This window comes from Ascaphus truei, chromosome 8, assembly GCF_040206685.1.
Source record: "Ascaphus truei isolate aAscTru1 chromosome 8, aAscTru1.hap1, whole genome shotgun sequence".
Taxonomy (NCBI): Eukaryota; Metazoa; Chordata; class Amphibia; order Anura; family Ascaphidae; genus Ascaphus; species Ascaphus truei.
In genome coordinates, this window is record NC_134490.1 from 71,041,791 (window position 1) to 71,064,973 (window position 23,183).

Here is a 23,183-nt window from a genome sequence, read left to right on the forward strand (position 1 = left end):
CTTTGTTTTTTTTATATGGTGAAACCCGCGCTCCCCAAAGCTACAACTACAATCTGATTAGAAGAGAAATCGGACCTTCTCTACATAGGGTTGAGCTGTGACCTTTTCACCTTATTCACTAAATTTGACATCATTTTACACATTTGCACTATCACGATTTAAGTTATATTAGTGCACTGAATACACCTTTCAGTAATTATATATATTTAATATTATTTATCACTGTTTTCACACTCTGTATAGGAGCACCAAATAACCACTTTTTTGCACAAGTCCCTGAGAAATCTGTCAGCGGCCCTGTTTGTGGTCAGGTTATACGCTGCGTCAGTGTATATTTTAGTACGGTCAGGTTATAAGGGTCAGCTTAATGGCGGGCCGTCAGTTCCACTGCATCGAACTCTGCGGTTACAAAGGTCCCGTGCTCTTCCCCACAACAATTAAACTGATTTCCGGAGCCTTTGTACCTCTCTTACCTTCCCCTTTGCTATTTCCTCCTGCAGGGTCACTCGTTATTATATCGCGCCGGCAAATTGTTTCACGTTGCCATGACAACGGGACGGCACATCATTGCTATGACAACGGGACGCCGCGTTGCCATGGCTACAGCGTCACGTTGTCATGGCAATGCGACGCCATTTGACGTTGCGGCGCCATGATGAGAGACCCTGCAGGAGGAGATGGAGAAGGAGAAGGTAAGAGGCCCCGCACCACATGTCCCCGCAAAGAGCCCAGCAGTAGTCCCGGCAATAATCCCAGCCTGTCCTGAGTATAACCTGTCCTGACTGCACTAAGCATGACTACCACATACTGGAGTCTTTTCACTTAATTATACACTCATGTAGCTGAGAATAAGAGGCACTGGGGCTTTAAGATTCCTGTAGGGGTGTATTTGTTATTGTACATTGCACAAGAGGGGTGGAGACTGACACGGACAGTTTATAGGCGCAGGGAAGTGAATTCGCTGTTCACTGTTCCAGCACTGGTATGTCAGGGTGCATCTGCACGCTTATGTAAGGGAATAATTGAAATGCAAACCAAGTAACTGCTGCTGTTTTTCCCCCCATGCAGATTGCTTCATTCACTGAGTACTCTTGGAGTCTGCCTGCAGGCCTATTCCTTACCGGAAATGTCAGGATCAAAGAAGGCTTTGGCAAAAGGTACAGAAATGATTGTAAGGGATTAAGGCAGGGATGGGCAACCCCAGTCCTCAATGGTCACCAGCAGGTCACATTTTAAGGATAGCCCTGCTTCAGCACAGTTAGCTCAATCTTTGATTGAGCCATCGGTGCTGAAGCAGGGCTATCAGGAAAACCTGGCCTGTGGGTGGCCCTTGAGGACCAAGTGACCACCCCTGGATTAACGCGTGGTGTGTTTCAGAAGGTCCTAGGGCTAATTAACCCACTGACTTCTGCAGAGCACGTGCTGGTTCAGCATTGGACTTTGCTTGCTATTACATAACTAACGTGGTTAAAAAGTACTATGCAAACTGTAAGGCTGCGCGTATAGTGTCGGCGAAAAACAAATGCATTGCTGCCGTCGCGTGCGCTTATAGTAAGCGCGACGCGACGATTTGGTTAGCGATCGTTGGAAGTCATCTCTGTTTGATTTTTCCAGCGTCCGTCGTGCCACCGGCACGATAAGTGTAGCCTTAGCTTTCATTTCCCTGCAGTGAGGTCGTTAACCCCTTGAATACCTTCAATGACACCAAGTGACTTAATTTGAGAAGGGACTGTCTCTTTTAGTTCCTAGGAACCCCTGTTGAAAAACACTACTCTAATCTGTAAGGCCAGGTGCCACAGTGGCCGCTGCGGGGCGCACTACGGCGTGCATGTCACACACACCACAGCCCTCTATGGGGCAGGCCCCCGTCGCCGTGTGTGTGTGTGCAAAGCGCGATGACGCGTCCGCTGGCAGGAAAGACAAGAATTTTGTCTTGCTTTGCCGCAACCCGATCACGTGGTTGGCGGGCAGCCAGAGGAATGGCCCCGCCCCTCCCCCACCATCACGGCTGCGCAAGTTGTAAAGACAGTTTTCCTGTCTTTGCAAAAACTTGTAGTCGAGCGCGGCTGCCGAATGCGCGCCAAGGTGCGTAGTGGGCCTGGCCTGATTGGGGGGTGGTGCTTGTTCGCAAGGCGTGCGCTGTAGACCATACTGGGGATGCAGCCTAAGGTGTCTTCCAACGTTGAAGCAAACTTGATAAGAGGAGGAGTCTTCATAAAATTAATTTTCTTTAAGAAAGTTAAATGGAGTCTGTAAAAAAATAAATAGAAAAGGGGGGTGGGGAAGTATTTTTCTGGGTTTATAAATAAAACTAGAGATGCCTCCTGGTATCATCACACTTTGGAAACTGAAGTTAATTGGAGAAAAAAAAATCCTAACAAATATTATCTTTATAATTGTTAAAGGAAAAAAAAAAGTAAGTAGAAGATCCAATTTGGGGATCACTGACTCACATTCCAGACCCAACTGGTTTTACATAAACACAAAACAAAACAAGAATAACTGGTGCTGTCAGGATGTAAGAACACAGTGTGTGACGTTGTGGGAGTCTTTGAATAATAATGGGATGCTCCGACATTCACATAAGTGTTGTGTCATTGTATAGTGACACTTCTGCGTTCCCATTTAACATGGATTCTAACGCCCATTTAAGGTTCCAAGCAGAATTTTAGAATTTGTAGTTCATGAAATTATATTCTTAAAAAAAAAGTGACCTTAAGAGTTTAAACTCCTTTTTGGAGGATTGGGGGGATGAGTCTGTTGGTAAAAAGCTTATTGGCTGTAAAACTGTCGCTAAATCAATGTAAAAATCTAGTGTCCCAGCTTTGGGGTCACTAATAACATGGGATTCCCCTGCATTTAAAAAGGGACATGCCTTTGTTAATAAGGAGAAATGGGTGTGCCTAGGTGGGGTACAAACCTTGGGTGAATTGACTCAACCAGGGGTTGCCCTCCATCCCACTACTGTAAATGTTTGTTTCCATCACTGAGGAAATAGTTGAGGAATTGAAACGCGCTTCACAGTGTTGGTGTTGCTTGTGTGGGGTACTGGTTGTCGCAGCGACCTGCCTGGCCAGAGGCAGTGGGTGGAGAGGTCGCTGCTAGTTTCAAGAGCTAAAGGGGGCTGGTAGGGACTTCATGTAGTGAGCCAGGTTTGGTTGGCTATACGCTTAAACTGAAGAGTCAAACCGTGTCTCGCAGTCCCATTACAAATTAAAAGCCCTTTATTGGTCAAATCTTCATTGTGGCAACAAATAGTCATAAATCGCCATGCATGACCCCTATAACAGCGCCTCCTCCCACGACGCGTTTCACGCCATAAAACCATGCTTTGTCATACAATACACAGGCGAACGGAAAGTTGTCTTAATTACCCCCCACAGCCCGGGGAAGTGTTAAAGATACAGGTATAACTTATTGGAAGAATGTGGAAATGCATAAATGCACAGGCATACAGATTGTACGCAATAAAAACGTGCTGCACATGGAAAACTAATACTTATGTGAATAATGTGCAAAGCTTCTGCAAATGGGAAGGAAAAATATACTGTATATAAATGAGTGGAACATTTGTATGTGTTTTTAGAAAAAAAAAGGAGCAACATCCCACACTTTATTCAATCCAAATGGGATGCATGGCTTTTAGGGAAAATTAGATTTTTCAATCTAAGCCAGGGGTGTTTAAACTGGGGGGGCACAAGATTTTTTTTTGGGGGGGGCACGACGGTTACAGAGGCCCTGCGCTCTTCCCCAAAACATTTAAATTACATGCCAGGGAGCGCGGGAGGCCTCTGTAACTTACTTACCTTGGCTTTGGGCAACACGTCGCCATGGCAACACGCTGAGAAATGACGCCACGGGTTCACGTGACATCACATGACTCCATGGCGTCAGTTCCAAGATAAGGGAGGGGAAGGGCAAGCACTGGGGCTGAGCAGGCAGGGTGGCGCAGCATAGAAAGTTTTCACACTCCTGCTCTAAGCATATAGGTTGCGCGTTTTATGTAATGGCCTCTGCACACCTTACTTCGCCAACGCTGGACCCGGCCATAGCAGTGGAGGAAATAGCGGTAATGTGGAGCGCTTGCATGAAGTCAGTGGGTCATCTTCTTAGCACTGAGGCTAGGTTATTCTGGATTCAGAATTGGGCAGAGCATATGGTTTACAATTCTTCCATGTGTGGTGTAACTAAAGCTGTGACCTACAGCCGTGGGAGAGGTGTAATTGGGCTCGCACTCCCATAGTTATACCTGACAACCTCCATTAAGGGTTTTCATGTGTGATTAAGGTCATCATGCAAATACATTTGTTTGAAAAGGGACATAACATGTACTGTAATTTGTCATTTCGACTAAATATTGGATAATTTTTATAGTGTGATTATCTGTTATGCAGATTCCTTTTTTGGCATTTTTTTTTTTAAATGTCTACAATTGAACCCCATTCTCTTTCCCAGGCAGTCCTGCTCCGGGCCCTGTCCCTGAAGGATTGATTCGTCTCTATAGCATGAGATTCTGCCCATTTGCCCAAAGGCCAAGGCTCGTACTAGCTGCTAAGGGAATCAGGTAAGAGTATCAAATTGAATAACCAAGGCTGCCAAGATGCATCACAGCAATCAGATCATTAAGAAAACTCACTTACATTGTTGTACATTATTAACAAACCACTTTATTGCATAGTGCCATCCAGATGATCAAATAGATGCAGGTGACAATACTGTTGGTTTTAGGTGTACTCCCTGATAGCTGACTTAAACGCCTGATAAATAATGTAACAATCGAATTGTCTTCCTTTAGCAAATATAGTCATGCCCAACAAAAAAAATGGCTGTTTTTGTGTGTTTGGACATAAATCACAGTTTATTTTTCTTTTGTACCTCCTAGTGTCCAGGGCAATGATTCCCAACTTTTTTGTTTGGGGGAACCCTTGAAGTATTTCGTAAAATTTCAGGAAACCCCTATCTGGCTGACACATATTAGGTTCGACAAGGGTAAATCACAAAATAGACGCGTAAAGCAGGAGGGTTTATAAATAATAATGAACTAATACTTTTTAATAAATCACCTTCCTTCGCGTTAAAACCTTAATAATCCTTTTTTTAACTCCATTACTCGCAAGCTTTTTCCAATTCTAGCGCAGGCCTGCACAACTTGTAAAGTGAGAAGGGCTCAACTGCTCCAAGGAAAACCGATTTGGGCCACACGGGTAAAATCATAATCATATCTTCCCCAGCACCCCTCATCATCCTCATATCTCCCCCCAGCACCCATCATCATCATCCTCATATACCCCACCTGCATCTCACATCACCCTCCTCCCCCCGCATCTCACATCACCCTCCTCCCCCTGCATCTCACATCACACTATTCCCACCTGCATCTCACATCACCCACCCTCTTCACATCTCACATCACCCACTTCCCCCTGCATTTCACATCACCCTCCGCCACCCTGGATATCATCTCACTCCTAGGACTGCACGCACATGCTCGCTGCCACACTGCTAGAGCACGCTTCTTCCCTGCAGTCCTGAGAGCGGGCTCGGGAGGGTGGGGCGGCGAGGGGGGAGAGCCAGGAAAGCCATCGTGGGCCGCACAATGAGTGCGGCAGACGGCATGCGGTCCGTGGTCTGTAGGCGGAACCCTTGAGACTGCTCCGCAGAACCCTGGTTGGGAATCACTGGTCAAGGGACTGCAAAATTTGCGGTCCTGAGCTGAATTACATCTTTGGACATGCTCAAAGAATAAGATGACAATGTCTAAACGTGTATTTTTCAACAGGGTTTCCTAAGAAGGGTTCCCTGCAATTTTCAGGTAATTTGAAATTTGTACCAATACAGAATCATTTACAATGCATCTGCTCTCAGACGCGCTATTAGAGAGGGTTGGGGTTCCTTACAATGCATCTGCTCTCAGACGCGCTATTAGAGAGGGTTGGGGTTCCTTACAATGCATCTGATCTCAGACGCGCTATTAGAGAGGGTTGGGGTTCCTTACAATGTATCTGATCTCAGACGCGCTATTAGAGAGGGTTGGGGTTCCTTACAATGCATCTGATCTCAGACGCGCTATTAGAGAGGGTTGGGGTTCCTTACAATGCATCTGATCTCAGACGAGCTATTAGAGAGGGTCGAGGTTCCTTATAATGCATCTTATCTCGACACACTATTAGAGAGGGTTGGGGGTCCACAGAATTTCACAATATAATTATAGGGTTCCTTAACCAAAAAAAGTTTGAAAACCACTGGTCTAAACTAACTATGAAACTTCTTTGTTTTTAGGTTCTACTTTTTAAGATGTTGCAATATATTAATGTATAGACCATTAGGTGGGGAAAAAAAACATTTAAAGGGATTTTTAAAATAAATCATGATAGCAGAGAAGCGGTGCTTCTGTATATAAGTCTCATTGACTTGAATTCGACTTTCCATGTGGAAGCGTTGAATTATTGCAATCGCACTTTATTGAATACGCTTGGAATATGTGCTTGGAAGGCGAGAACAATTGGGTTTGTATCATACATTTGGAACAATAAATTGTCCTTGGTAAACCTGAAGAAATGTGAGTGGTAGAGGAAGCACACAGGAGCCTCTCTGTAAGTTAACTTACTCTGTGTTTAAAGCATTAGAACAGGTATATGCATAATGTGACGTTTCAGGACAGACGAGTCCTTTCCTCAAACCGTGAAAATAATAAGTATATATACCCCATGTGGTTACAAAATCACCTCATACCCATCACCTGTGATCTAGCTGGGCAGCCACTGCAGCCTCATTACTTCCTGGTTGAAGCTAATGACGCAATGATGTCACGTCGCTACCTAGAGAATACAAAAACAAAGAGAGACACACACACAGCACAGCACACTAGCTGAACAGTGGAGAAGTTCAATCGACGAAGTTAAACTTAAATGACTAATTCAAGCAGCATATATGCACTATGTTCGTGCCTTAGAGAGTTTTCAATGACTACAGTATAAAATTAGTCTGGAGAACTGGGAGCAACCATGTCGACATTTTCTTTCGGTTATAGATGATTTTTCTGCCAAAATGAAGGGGTTAAAGCTGAAAAGATGCAAGTTAAAAATGGGTTCAGTTTTGAGTGTACAATCGAAAGCTGTGTTACCCACATATCTGGGGATAGGATAACAAGGCAAAGAACAATCCATTAGAGATATAAACTAATAGGGCATAAATCTTATTATATATAGTGTAGTGTAGACACAGGGGCATATAGGCCAACTGGTCGCATATAAGTAATAATTGAGCAAACTTATGTGGGATAAACAGAATAATAATATCCCTCGGGGTATATATACTGGTTATTTTCACTTATGGTATATGGTCTGAGGAAAGGGCTTGTCTGTCCTGAAACGTCACATTATGCATATACCTGCTCTGCTGCTTTAAATACAGAGTAAGTTAACTTACAAAAAGGCTCCTGTGTGCTTCCTCTACCACTCACATTTCTTCAGGTCCACTTGGATCCAACATTGTGTGTGTGTGTGTGTGTGTGTGTGTGTGTGTGTGTGTGTATATATATATATATATACATACACCAGCGTGCCACTCTCCCAACCTCCTTCTTGTCCTTGGTAAACCTGCTGTATAACAGTGGAAGTTCCAACTTGTCTTCTAATGTGTTCTGCGACAATACCCCTTTTCTTTTCCAATGTACAATGTCAAATTCTGCTCTCCACTTTTCAATTGTTTGTAAATGTTTTCAGCGATTTTTCATAGTTTTACTTCTGGCTAGTTTACACATGGCATTTATTTTTTATTTTATTAAGGTTTGAAGAAATCAACATCAATTTACAGAACAAACCTGACTGGTTCTTTGATAAGAGCCCATTTGGCCTGGTACCCGTCCTGGAGACTAGTAAGGGTCAGTTGATTTATGACTCCCCAATAGTAAGTGAGTACCTGGATGAGGCCTTTCCTGGAAAGAAGCTCATCCCTGCAGATCCATACCAGAGAGCACATTAGAGGATGGTGGTAGAACATTTCTCCTGGGTACGAATCACTGGCCAACATTATTGTATCCATTATTGTGTGTCTGCATTTCATTATTATCCCTCTATTTGTAACTTTAATGCAGCCTTTCTTAGGCGGAACACACAATAGCAACAATCATACGGCATCAGAACGCAGACTAAAAATATTCATCGTGCAAGATGAAGTGATACAGCGTATAATCTAACTTTACTCACAGCTGATAAGCACTAAACTGATATCTCTTAATGCAGGGCTTCTCAACACCAGTCCTTACCGCCCCACCCCCGACCCCCAAATGGGTCAGGTTTTCTGGATATGCCTGCTTCATCATAGGTGGCTCACTCTTCGACTGAGCTACTCATTGAGCCTCCTGTGCTGAAGCAGGGATATCCTTCAAAGTGGACCTGTTCGGGGCCTTGAAGACCGTAGCTGAAAAGATCTGCCTTAATGCATTAAAGCTCATGTTTAACTCACAATGATAAACTCCTCCCTGGAAGAATCTTTCTATATGTTATTGCTATTGTTCCGGTGGCATCAGGCCCTTGAAGGATCTGTATGTTGGAGTTGCTTTACGTTACAATATGCAGAGCAGTAGGTCATTTTTAAAGAAGGGGCAATGCTAGTTCTGATCAAAGTGATTCTTCATGAATCTCTGCTTCAGTAGAAATCAGACGTATTTTAATGCAAGGATTGTAGCTTATCAAATGGAAGGTGTGGGGATTCTCACACTGCATTGGTTTTGATTTGTACTCGTTGCATGTGATTATATAATATTACTACACCCGTTTGTACTTGTGCAGAAGAGAGAGCTACATATTTCAGTGGGTGGCACGCGTCGATTAAACAATATTAAGTACTTGCTGGTCACAAAGTTCTATTCTCTGGGGTTTTTTTCCCCTCCAGCTGCCGACCTTGCTGTATAAAATGCTGACTGCTAGGACTAATAATGAAGATACAGCTAAACTGAAGGCGGAATTCCTGGAGAAAATCATTAAATTTGATGAGGTAATAAAATTGCAACAACTGTTTTTGGAGAAGTATGTATACCAAATACAATGATGTGGATGGGGGAAATCATTGTATTGTATGTCTTTATTTATATAGCGCCATTAATGTGCATAGCGCTTCACAGCAGTAATACACGTGACAATCATATAAATAATAAATACAAATAACGGGTCATGGGAATAAGTGTTTTAGACATAAACGTAACATTTAGGAAGAGGAGTCCCTGCCCCGAGGAGCGTACAATCTAATCGGTAGGTAGGGAGAACGTACAGAGACAGGAGGAGGGAGTTCTGGTAAGTGCTTCTGCAGGGGGCCAAGCTTTATGTATCGTGTCTAGTAATATCTACGGTGCTACTCATATGCTTCTTTAAGCGTGGGTCTTAAAGGTGGATAGAGAGGGTGTTAGTCGGGTATTGAGGGGAAGGGCATTCCAGAGGTGTGGGGGAGTCGGTTAGAAAGGTTTAAGGCGGGAGCGGGCTTTAGATATGTAACGGGTATTCCACCCCACCCAATCGCAGATATAGTGTGGGTGCGGAGAACATACAGTGTTACCAGGTGTGGTGCGTTACCTGTTAGGCTCACAGGAGGGCTGAGCTTCCGCCACTGGGAACCTGGGGCAATTATATTAGGAGTAACCCTGTACTCGGTGCAGCGCCTCCACCTGCGATGGTTCCTAGCAGAGCAGGAATTGTTCCTCGCAGGACACATACAAATAACTAGCACACCTATTTGTATAATAACTAATACCTTTACTTGGGAACATACGACACAAATACCATACACAGAATAACGGGTGTCCCTCTCTAGAGGCGACACTGACTACGGCGTTGCGCAGGACGCTTCCCCAACACCTTCACTTAAGAGCATATGAACCCTATAACATCAACATATTATAACTTCCCCACACGGTGCCCAACCCCTTTGTCCCGTGGTCAGCGCTGTCACTATGTGTTATGAGAATGTTAGGATTTGTTGGTGCACTTATGGGGTACCTGCCGAGCGCTCCTGCACTCGGGCCTGCAAGCACTTCGAAAAGGATCTGTCGCACGGTGACTCCGTCTGATCCTGTGGTTCCTTGCCCGGGGTCCGCCAAGGGCAATCTCACCCTGGAGATAGTCTCTGTGCGCACAGACTTGAGCCCAAGTCTCTTCACGGGAAGCGCAGCATCCGCTGTGTCCCTATCTAACACTAGCGCTACTGTGACAGGGTCCCTAACCTAGGGCCTGTCCCTGTAGCACCACAAACTGGGGAGTGAGAACCTATCTGGGGCCTAAGGGGTTACTGCCCTGCTCCGTTCCCCTAGCTCTTCCCGGTCCTGACACTAACTACTACCTAGCACCTGCAGTAACGCACTGCCACCTACTTGGTACTTGCAGCAAACGTGCTGCAACAACACACGATGCCTTCTTGTCAGACCTCACAGCACTGACAGCCGTGACTCTGACAAGACAGCATATACACACACACCTAGGGGCAGAACCCCTAACCTGGGGCCGTCCCTTAGCAATTACCCACTAGCCTGGTGGGGAGTTGGGGCCTACCTGGGATATAGGGAACCTTAAGTGGTGCAGGAGCTTCACTCGCTCCCTACACCCTTCCTTCCCCTTCTGCTCCCAGCTCCAACTAACTAGCGTGGGCTCAGCGCGCGAAATGTATCCTTTCTGCAGAGAGATCCTAAGCCCTATTGGCTCCCTGGCATCACGTGGGGCGCGCAGAGGCTCATGGGACTCGTAGTCCCTGCCTAGAGCCTTCCCTGGTAGGCTAGGGTTTCGCGGGCTCCTACCTGCGCATGCGCGAGCTATCTGTGGGCCTCCCGGCGCTCCTAGCCCCTGCGCATGCGCAACGCACCTGGCAATGGCGGCGCCCTGCTCCGCGAGCCACCGGGACCCTCGCGACGCGACCACGGCCCTAGCAACGGCCCGATTGCGTCCCCGGCAACCGGCCGCATCTCCGAAGTAGCACGCCGCTCCCTGCTCCGGCCCCCACCTTTAGAAGCAGCCATCGGGTCCGTTGTTGGCTCCGGCGGTACCCGCGACTGCGCTGCTCCAAAGGAGGGGGGTCTCTAGGAGCCACTGGAGACCAGGGCTACACTCTCCCCCTGGTGAATAATCCAACGTCCCCGCTTGGGGAACGACATAACCTGGTACAAATGTTATATAATCAAAATGCATTGCATAGAAAATACAACTTATCACATGGTCTGTATATGACTTGATACACCACATAACACCCACAGTAATAACCGAGGCCAGCTGAGTGATTGCTGCTTGCTGAGACTATTTGTGGGGTGCCCTCAACTGATCAGGTGGGGGTAGCTCACTTTTGCGTTTGAGAGCCTCCCCCTGGGGAATCTCTTGACAATCATGCTCAGGGGTAACAGTCACAGGGTTCTCTATACTTCCTCCCCCTGGTGGAAGGAATAGTGCAATGTCTCTTGGCCAGACCTTAACCCAGCCATCCGCCTCGCACATGCGGCATACCGGGAGGTCCCGACCTTTTCCTCTGTCCACGACATGATGAATGGAACGCTCCTTTTTGGGCTTGAAGGAGGCAATTTTTACTAAATCCCTCGTCACACAGTCCTTGTCCCTACGTACTTGCGAGGCTTCCACTGGGAAGCAAGCAATGGACAATGTCTCTTTACTCAAAGTCTCTGTTTCACCCGGCAAGGAGTAAAGGGTAGATACCTTACCACTGCGGTGATTCACGGTGGCCAACAGGTCCTCGGGGACGCTGTCAGTTCCCACCTCCGCTGTCTCGGGACATGCCCCCGGCACTTCTGGGGCAGTCCACTTACTTGCTGGAAACTCGGGAGCGTTGGATCCCAGTCCTGGGACCATTTGGGTTGGAGCGCACGGGCTCACACTCTGTTCAGTTATGGTGACACACGGATGTCCAGCTACGTTCTTCTGCTCAGCATGAACTTTAGTTGGGGCCCTTTTCACGGCCACCTCCACTGGAGCCTGTGGGGAGTAAGGAGGTTCCTCACCACTCCGCTGGCTTGAGATGGGTTCCTCTTCCTCCAATCCCTCGCCACGGCCGTGGGACTCTTCCGCGGCCTCGGCCGCACCAGCGTTTGCTGCCGAGGGATGTCAAGGTGCAGCGGGTCCACAGCAGGGTCCGCAGCAGATGCTTCAGCTTCACTGGGGTGGTCCGCCGGCTGGCGCATCACCACGGCTGGTTGCCTGCTGTCTTTCCTCCTCACCTGGACGATAGGCGGTGGATACTGATCCACTCGCATCACTGGATAGAACTCTTCTAAGGGGGGCACCTCCGCCAGGACGCGATGCCGCGTGGAGCCATTTGCCCTGGTGGCCAGACTTAAGGAGCTATCGTGCTCCGCGGTCACCTGGAGGCTCACACCCGACACCCCTGGGGCAGTCAACTCACCCTTGTCGTTGTTAGGTACTGATCCCAAGCCTAGGACCGACGGTACCATCATCTTAGGCCGGACTGGCCGTCGTAGGGCACACGGGCCCACAGCATGCGAGGCAACCGACTCTTTGTCCTCAGCTTCACTTGTCCTCTGTGGTTCCGGCATTAGAACCGAATCTGGAACCGCGGTTAGGACGCACGGGCCCTCTGTAGCGGAGGTAGGCTGGTTAGCCGCATTTTCCTCTGCGGGTTCCATAGCACACAGCAGCACGGGTTGTAGGAACTGTGCCCCGCAGCAGGCACACTTGGGACCCCAGGTCTGTTTGCCACCTGGGAAGTCACACTGGTTACAAACACATCTTATGTACCCCTCATCATCCACCACTGCCACCCGGTATTCTATTGGTAGCCTAAAGTGGTTAAAGTCCATACCACCAGATAGATTCAAGTCCTTTTGTAGGCATGGGCACACAAGAAAGGATTATTCCCTCCTTTTGATCGCCATGCTCCATACAACTGAGGGTGTGTTTCTCTGCATTCTGTACTGTCTTTAAAGGGAACAGCGGTTGCTGATTGCTGTTCACTGTGCTTGCTCCCCCTGGTGGAATTTAAAGGAGGGGCACGCTCTATCACTGAGTGGTTCGGGCTCTGCACTGAGTCACTCACATTGCGGGGGCAGAGCTCTGGTTTTCCCGCCAGTCCTGTGCAGATTTTTGCAACACAATTTAGTGCAGGCTTGCAGTCAGCAGCACGTGTGTTCTCCTGATTTGGCAGGAGACGACATTTTAGGTGTGACTCACTGGATGAGGGAGCCTCCATTTTGATAACAGTTCTGTTAATTTCACAAGGGCTCTCTGCGTATCTAATAGGGTAGCCTTCTGGTGGGGCCTCTGGGAAATGTAAGGTCAGAGGGGCATGTTCCAGGCATATTTCCTGATCCGCCACTAGCCATAGTCTACTCCACTGTTCAGTGGTGTCGTACCGGTGCTCTATCCTCCTCCACCTTTGATCTAGGCCCAGGAGTCCCTTTAGGGCCTCACAAATTTCCTTCAACTTCACCACACTAGTGGGAACATTCCCTACTACTACCACATGTCGCGGGGATACTTTTGCCCTCTTGGCCCATTCGCGGACCTCATGGCTTGAGGGCACAAACATGGTTGGGACTTAACTGGCACAAAAATAGAATAGGGCACCCCAGGTCTATCTCAGCAGCGCCTCCAAATGTAACGGGTATTCCACCCCACCCAATCGCAGATATAGTGTGGGTGCGGAGAACATACAGTGTTACCAGGTGTGGTGCGTTACCTGTTAGGCTCACAGGAGGGCTGAGCTTCCTCCACGGGGAACCTGGGGCAATTATATTAGGAGTAACCCTGTACTCGGTGCAGCGCCTCCACCTGCGATGGTTCCTAGCAGAGCAGGAATTGTTCCTCGCAGGACACATACAAATAACTAGCACACCTATTTGTATAATAACTAATACCTTTACTTGGGAACATACGACACAAATACCATACACAGAATAACGGGTGTCCCTCTCTAGAGGCGACACTGACTACGGCGTTGCGCAGGACGCTTCCCCAACACCTTCACTTAAGAGCATATGAACCCTATAACATCAACATATTATAACTTCCCCACACGGTGCCCACAGCCCAACCCCTTTGTCCCGTGGTCAGCGCTGTCACTATGTGTTATGAGAATGTTAGGGTTTGTTGGTGCACTTATGGGGTACCTACCGAGCGCTCCTGCACTCGGGCCTGCAAGCACTTCGAAAAGGATCTGTCGCTCGGTGACTCCGTCTGATCCTGTGGTTCCTTGCCCGGGGTCCGCCAGGGGCGATCCCACACTGGAGATGGGCTCAAGTCTGTGCGCAAAGAGACTAAGTCTCTTCACGGGAAGCGCAGCATCCGCTGTGTCCCTATCTAACACTAGCGCTACTGTGACAGGGTCCCTAACCTAGGGCCTGTCCCTGTAGCACCACAAACTGGGGAGTGAGAACCTATCTGGGGCCTAAGGGGTTACTGCCCTGCTTCGTTCCCCTAGCTCTTCCCGGTCCTGACTCTAACTACTACCTAGCACCTGCAGTAACGCACTGCCACCTACTTGGTACTTGCAGCAAACGTGCTGCAACAACACACGATGCCTTCTTGTCAGACCTCACAGCACTGACAGCCGTGACTCTGACAAGACAGCATATACACACACACCTAGGGGCAGAACCCCTAACCTGGGGCCGTCCCTTAGCAATTACCCACTAGCCTGGTGGGGAGTTGGGGCCTACCTGGGATATGGGGAACCTTAAGTGGTGCAGGAGCTTCACTCGCTCCCTACACCCTTCCTTCCCCTTCTGCTCCCAGCTCCAACTAACTAGCGTGGGCTCAGCGTGTGAAATGTATCCTTTCTGCAGAGAGATCCTAAGCCCTATTGGCTCCCTGGCATCACGTGGGGCGCGCAGAGGCTCATGGGACTCGTAGTCCCTGCCTAGAGCCTTCCCTGGTAGGCTAGGGTTTCGCGGGCTCCTACCTGCGCATGCGCGAGCTATCTGTGGGCCTCCCGGCGCTCCTAGCCCCTGCGCATGCGCATGCGCAACGCACCTGGCAATGGCGGCGCCCTGCTCTGCGATCCGCCGGGACCCTCGCGACGCGACCACGGCCCTAGCAACGGCCCGATCGCGTCCCCGGGAACAGGCCGCATCTCCGAAGTAGCGCGCCGCTCCCTGCTCCGGCCCCCACCTTTGGAAGCAGCCGTCGGGTCCGTCGTTGGCTCCGGCGGCACCCGCGACCGCGCTGCTCCAAAGGAGGGGGGTCTCTAGGAGCCGCTGGAGACCAGGGCTACAGATACAAAGGGGGTAGAGAGAAGACATCCTAGAGCAGAACGCAAGTGTCGGGATGGTGCATAGCGAGAAATTAGGGTTGAGATGTAAGGAGGAGCAGAAGAGTGTAAAGCTTTAAAAGTGAGGAGAAGTGAGTGCGAGATCTCACGACTCCACAAAAGTTACTAGCAAAGATAGGGGGACACTCAGGCGCATGGAAATGAATAGAAATATGTGGTGTACCAAGTTTCCTTGGATGAGCAAAAATACAAGGTATGTATAAAACACAGAAATGTTATTAAAAAGAAGAAACTAAAAAAATTAAATAATGAATAAATTCCAAATAAGGAATAATATGTCCCTGTGACTAATTAAACTAAGACCCGCAATAAATCATACAAAATACAATAAAAAATAACACAAATGGAATTATGGGTCTCACGTAATCTGACCCCTTGCAATGATGCAACTTGAAGCCTCTGACCCCACCAGAAAAGAATTTCAATGAACACACAAAAATTGGAATTATCCCGAAATTGGACTGTAATAACACCCCTATACGAAATGTCCTCCAGTGTTGGAAGAAAAAGGATTATAGTCCTTGTGGGATGTTAATGCTCATAATAGCTTGAAATCAGTAGTTGGATGTTCCATGTTTGTTAACCTCTTATGGTCTGTCACATTTAAGTGTGAAGTCCCATTGGGTGATGGAAGTTGCGTGAATGTTGCAGCAGTGGAGATTACAATTTGATGTTGTAGAGAAAATGTGTGACAGTACAGTTAGACAATGACTCCACAAAAGTTACTAGCAAAGATAGGGGGACACTCAGGCGCATGGAAATGAATAGAAATATGTGGTGTACCAAGTTTCCTTGGATGAGCAAAAATACAAGGTATGTATAAAACACAGAAATGTTATTAAAAAGAAGAAACTAAAAAAATTAAATAATGAATAAATTCCAAATAAGGAATAATATGTCCCTGTGACTAATTAAACTAAGACCCGCAATAAATCATACAAAATACAATAAAAAATAACACAAATGGAATTATGGGTCTCACGTAATCTGACCCCTTGCAATGATGCAATTTGAAGCCTCTGACCCCACCAGAAAAGAATTTCAATGAACACACAAAAATTGGAATTATCCCGAAATTGGACTGTAATAACACCCCTATACGAAATGTCCTCCAGTGTTGGAAGAAAAAGGATTATAGTCCTTGTGGGATGTTAATGCTCATAATAGCTTGAAATCAGTAGTTGGATGTTCCATGTTTGTTAACCTCTTATGGTCTGTCACATTTAAGTGTGAAGTCCCATTGGGTGATGGAAGTTGCGTGAATGTTGCAGCAGTGGAGATTACAATTTGATGTTGTAGAGAAAATGTGTGACAGTACAGTTAGACAATGACTCCACAAAAGTTACTAGCAAAGATAGGGGGACACTCAGGCGCATGGAAATGAATAGAAATATGTGGTGTACCAAGTTTCCTTGGATGAGCAAAAATACAAGGTATGTATAAAACACAGAAATGTTATTAAAAAGAAGAAACTAAAAAAATTAAATAATGAATAAATTCCAAATAAGGAATAATATGTCCCTGTGACTAATTAAACTAAGACCCGCAATAAATCATACAAAATACAATAAAAAATAACACAAATGGAATTATGGGTCTCACGTAATCTGACCCCTTGCAATGATGCAACTTGAAGCCTCTGACCCCACCAGAAAAGAATTTCAATGAACACACAAAAATTGGAATTATCCCGAAATTGGACTGTAATAACACCCCTATACGAAATGTCCTCCAGTGTTGGAAGAAAAAGGATTATAGTCCTTGTGGGATGTTAATGCTCATAATAGCTTGAAATCAGTAGTTGGATGTTCCATGTTTGTTAACCTCTTATGGTCTGTCACATTTAAGTGTGAAGTCCCATTGGGTGATGGAAGTTGCGTGAATGTTGCAGCAGTGGAGATTACAATTTGATGTTGTAGAGAAAATGTGTGACAGTACAGTTAGACAATGACTCCACAAAAGTTACTAGCAAAGATAGGGGGACACTCAGGCGCATGGAAATGAATAGAAATATGTGGTGTACCAAGTTTCCTTGGATGAGCAAAAATACAAGGTATGTATAAAACACAGAAATGTTATTAAAAAGAAGAAACTAAAAAAATTAAATAATGAATAAATTCCAAATAAGGAATAATATGTCCCTGTGACTAATTAAACTAAGACCCGCAATAAATCATACAAAATACAATAAAAAATAACACAAATGGAATTATGGGTCTCACGTAATCTGACCCCTTGCAATGATGCAATTTGAAGCCTCTGACCCCACCAGAAAAGAATTTCAATGAACACACAAAAATTGGAATTATCCCGAAATTGGACTGTAATAACACCCCTATACGAAATGTCCTCCAGTGTTGGAAGAAAAAGGATTATAGTCCTTGTGGGATGTTAATGCTCATAATAGCTTGAAATCAGTAGTTGGATGTTCCATGTTTGTTAACCTCTTATGGTCTGTCACATTTAAGTGTGAAGTCCCATTGGGTGATGGAAGTTGCGTGAATGTTGCAGCAGTGGAGATTACAATTTGATGTTGTAGAGAAAATGTGTGACAGTACAGTTAGACAATGATTTACTGCTTAGGGATGATATGTGGATGATATGTGAGTAATGCCGTCGGTACCAATACTGTATATGCACAGCTGTTTCTTCACAGATTTACTGCAATAAATTCACCAACCTCCTCTGTTGGATCTACTCCGATTTTTCAGAGGAGTCTGCTTGTTATGACTGCAAGTTTTCCAGATGTAGTAATGCTCTGTGTCAGGTTACCTTATTCTCCTCGGCATTGTTACTGTAATATATTCACAACCTAATGATATCCCGCAGCTGCCACTTGTTCCTCCGTAGCTCTAGCCGTCTCTCTCCACCTGCAGTTAGATTTGCTTCCAACACCGCTCTTTGGGCTCTGTAACTGGAAAAAATATAACTTTCTCCTTGTGTTTGTATATCGGGCAGCCGAGGCACTTTATTCCTTGCTGGTCTTGTCCATGCACCACTCTCAGGTTAGCCGGAGATCCTCCCGGTCTATCTCACTTCCAGCGCCGATACACCGCAGGCGTCTCCTCCTCGGTGATCAGTTTCGGCGCCAACAGTGGTAAAGCAAATTAGTGGATGCGGTATGAATGCTCACGGGTCAATTTAGTCACAAGTGTTCTGCCCTACGCGTTTCACCATAGATGGCTTCCTCAGGGGCATAATTGGTATTGCATCAGGATCCCTCTTATAGGACTCCTTGGTCCCTTATTGGTTAAAAATTCCTGAACCAAAATTCACTAAATAACTGTATACATCAATATATCATGCTATCCTATGAACACTCTTTGATCTTATTCCTTGCATAAGTCACATGTCGTGGATGATTATAATTACTTGTCAGTAAAATCAATACCTTTGTAATGACTACAATAAAGTGATCAAAAGTGTATCAAACCTTGGATACTATACTTTGTACAGTAGAACTCTCTCTAAATGGTTGCTCTCTAAATATGTAACTGCCTAGATCCTTGTATATCTAATTCCCCCCCTCCAAAAGCTAGTATTCAGTCTCGGAAAAACTAATTATACATATTCTTAATGCTATTAAATTAATTAGCCATAACCTCATGCAATCTCCCCAATCCAAAATAAAACACTGGAAACCAGCTTAATGGAAAAGCCATAAAGTTTATTGAACAATAATCAACGTAAATCTGACAAAGTATGGAGACCATGGATTATTTACAACATATGTTCAGTTAAATAAACTTGTTTCAGCTGTATACAGTAATGTCATTTAGTGCTTTATGTGGATTGAGATACCTATGTTAGTGATTATCCTTCCTGCCCACCCCCTCTCCTTTCATTTGTCTTACTATATCAAACTACCAAATTAAACTTAAAAAAAAAAAAACCTACTATAAGTATTTAAATTAAATGATTGCCATTCTTGGCTTCAAGGTCGTAAAAACGACTTTAATCTTTGGATTCTATAGTATTTACAGACATTGCCAGGAATTATTTTTTTACCTACATTATTCTAAACATCACTGCCATTACTTTACTTTGATTCTGCACAGTACAGAGGTATCAATAACGATGTAAATGTCTTGTACAGCGCATACACAGAGCGAACCCCGCTCCTATGCGCTTTCACTGAGTGAAAATACAAAGTCATATTATAGTCACTAAATCTATTAATGAGTTCTAACAGTCCAGGGGGAGCATATGGGGAAAAGACAGAAACACAAGGCACAAAATCTAAGTGTAGATGTATAAGGAACCATAAAAAGTTATGCAAACTTAGCCCTGTACCCAGCCTACTTACAAGAAGCAGGAGGTATCTGAGTAGTGTACATATGGTGGTACAAACACTAATGGCAGGCGTAGATCTCCTTGGTGTCACTCTTAGCAGGTATGCGGACATATATTAGTGTAGAGAGAGGTACATGTGGAGAGAATGCTAATCACCTTGGATGAAGGTATCTCCATCAGCCTATAGGATCAGATCAGTGAGAGATTATTAGCCAATCGATTAAGCATTATGGCTATTTAAAGATAGTGCCACTAAGGGGAACCATCACTCCTGATGAAGCCACACACTTACTTGGGGCGAAACGCGTAGAGTGGGAGGATCTCCAGGACGTAGAGCAGCAGCCGGTGCACACGCTGACAGTCTCCAGCCTCAGGAAACCTAACGGAGTAACATGACGTCACAGCCACGACTAGCGCGACGAACCAGGAAGAGGATCACCTCCGCAAGTACGCTGAGGAGCACGAGTGTTTTCAGAGTTCCAGAGGCGGTGAGACTAACATCAGTGTGATCCACCTGTTGTTTAAGTCTATTTGCTTGGCTTTTTAGCACTATTGTACTGTAAGTGCGTTTTTTTTATATATTACATAAAAGAATTTTTTATACTCACTGATCTGCACCATGAAGTTCCTTTCTCTTCACATGTACCTCTCTCTACATTAATACATGTCCGTATACCTGCTGAGAGTGACACCAAGGAGATCTACGCCTGCCATTAGTGTTTGTACTACCATATGTACACTGCTCAGATACCTCCTGCTTCTTGTAAGTAGGCTGGGTATAGGGCCAAGTTTGCATAACTTTTTTTACGGTTCCTTATACATCTACACTTAGATTTTGTGCCTTTTTTCCCAATATGCTTCCCCTGGACTGTTAGAACTCATTCTCGCTTTCCGGAACCAGTCAAGACAGGTCCCACCAGAGGGTTTGAACTGGGAATTAAGACCGCATCTATTTATATTTTTATATATTCACGGGTGATTTTGTCACCTTTATTGTTTGCACTCAATATTTATTGTTGATTATAATATTTATTGTCACTATTAGCAGTTAGCGCCTGAATAATCATATATTTTTATATGATTTTTTTACTCATATACTAAATCTATTAATGCAGTAGGACTTTTTTCATTTGTGGCTTGCATTTCTTGAAGTGTTTTTCCATGTAATTATTTTTAAAAAGTAGAACACCAATGATCTGGTTTTTAATTTGTATACTAGATACATAAATGATATGATAAGCAAACGAAAACAATTTATGTAATGGTTCTTCTTATGGCAATTGGTGAAACATTGTGGTCACATCAACTCTTCAATAAAAAAAAGCTTTGTATATCTGAAATTCTTTTGCTTCATTAAATTGTTTTCCTTTTATAATTTAAAACATATCAACTTTTTTCAATAAATATAGGGCAATACTTTTGGATTAAATTCCGATTTCCTCTTTCAGAAGTTAGATAATTGAACATTTTATGGGTAGACTTTGTAAGATAATATTACCTTTTTTGTATGTTCTCGATTTTCAGTTTCTAGGCAAGCTGAACACCCCTTACTTCGGAGGAGACGCTGTATCCATGGCTGATTACATGGTTTGGCCCTGGTTTGAACGGTTCATATTTTATGACGTGAAAGAGTAAGCAGAACCAATATTTACATCTTGACAAAATGTACACATTACAACTTCCCAAAATGCTTTGCATGCTGCAGCTGGAAAGAAATAGATGGGGTTTGTGACCCTAAAAGAAAGAGAAGTGGGAATATGTTGGCAATAAAATATGGAGTGCCTCTTTTGGAAATGTATATAATTTTTTGATTTCAGGGCACGACCGCTGTAATATCTCTTCCTAAAATAAGATGTTTAACACGTTTTTAGAATTTCTGAAAATTGGACACGGTACAACCTACTTTTTTTTTTAATGCCCTTTGAATAACAGATATTTACCACACTGTCACAGGTTCAGGAGAACGATGCAATTGATTTCTTAATTTTTCCATGCAGTCAGCAGGGGTTTTTTTTTTTTTTTTGGAGCAGCCAATCCATTAGTAATCTGAGCTCTGGGTCTGCGACATACATTATCAATAGGTTAACATGCCAGTAGAAGGTTTTGTAGCCGGGGTCCCTAATAGAAAGCCATTATGTCCCAGCTTTCTGTTGTCTACCTGAATGAGGCTGATTTTGTCACAGTGCCCATTGGACAAGAATTCTTGTTGATGGAGGCAAAATCTAATGCATATATATATGTGCTTCAAGGATATGAAATGGTGTTTTTTTTAAAGTTACAAATGTTTTAACCTACGCACGTGTCCAACTTCTGTTTCTTTGTTTTTTTTCTAGTTGTTTGAATAAAACTCCGCACATCAATAGCTGGTTTCAACTAATGATGAAGGATCCGGCAGTGAAGGCAACATATACTGAACCAGCTGTTCTCGAAGGCTTCTATAAACTATATTCCCAGAAAAGCAAGGATGCAGGGGATTATGGGCTATAAAAGCCCTGGCGTCTCCCCGGTACTATATGATGCTCTCCTGTTGTGTTTCAAATATGGGATTTGATTATTGCTTTTTGTGAAACCGCTTTTAAACTTGAGCACTTATTCCATATATTTTTTATCTAATAAATGTTTTGAAATATTTGACTGTCTCAGTTCTGATTTCATAATTGAGTTTTATAACTGCACTACTAACATTATCGAGGAAGATAAAGAATTATTCTTGTATAGTAATATGGACAATACACATATAATCAAATGATTTACATTTCATATTTCTCACGTATCTTAGGTGTGCTAACAGATCTCTCCCCAGTATAGGTTCATCTTTTGGAGGTATAGTATAGAAGTAATTGGGTCTTCTCTTAAAATGGTCTAGTTTTGATTTCCCAGCAGAGCTTTGTGTTTTTCAAGCGCTATCTGGTTTTAGAAGTGTGAAGTTTTTTTTAAATCCCTTTAGTACATTTTATTAATATTCTTTGCATCTTGCAAATGCATGGCCCAGGAAACATGTATACGTTGTGATGCCCACACCACGTTGCAGTCTCTTTTGTCCCAAGTTAAGGCCGGAAACACTGTATTTTCTAAGCAGGGTTTTATTTACAGGGATTAAATAAACAACGGGCCCACCGTCCCTTTAAGAAAAAACAAATAATAAAATCAAATCCTATTTCCATTTGGAAAGCTAACTATACATTCAGCTCCAACCCTTAAAACCTGGGTGGATAGCTAAGCTCATTCCACCCCAAACAGATATTATTATTGCTGAGCATGTAAAGTCTCTGTATACAGCAAATAAGGGTTTGGCTTATCTGTAAGTCCAGGTGTTGGCGCAGACATCCCTGCTTCAGCACAGCTCTCTCTCAGCAGTGTCTCTCACTCTTTACCAGCTTCTTTTAACCAGCTTCCGTTAGCTGGGGAGCTCCTCTGTCTCCCTTCCCCCTTCTCTGGAGAAAAACCGTCTCACTGTGCCTTGCAGCTTCCAACCTTTTAAAACACCTCCTGACTGTTCAGAGTAGGCTGATTAGCTTAATTAGTCAGCAGCTGATGGTTTCTCTCTGAGGAATTACCTCTGCGCTGCCAAATGTCCTATAGCTGCCCTATTCAGCCCCTAGAGGACAGCAATGGCA

The 23,183-nt window shown here is 44.7% G+C and overlaps 1 protein-coding gene across 1 annotated transcript; it reads left to right on the plus strand.

Annotated features, from left to right (window-relative positions):
- The first annotated feature begins 855 nt into the window (after nt 1–855).
- Nucleotides 856–22,197, plus strand: GSTO1 (glutathione S-transferase omega 1). Its single transcript, XM_075612551.1, is given in 7 exon segments — nt 856–982; nt 1,069–1,157; nt 4,456–4,564; nt 7,788–8,010; nt 8,896–8,997; nt 21,091–21,197; nt 21,900–22,197. Coding segments are annotated over 6 exon segments (726 nt in total). The 5' UTR covers nt 856–982; nt 1,069–1,126; the 3' UTR covers nt 22,054–22,197.
- The last annotated feature ends 986 nt before the right edge of the window (nt 22,198–23,183 follow it).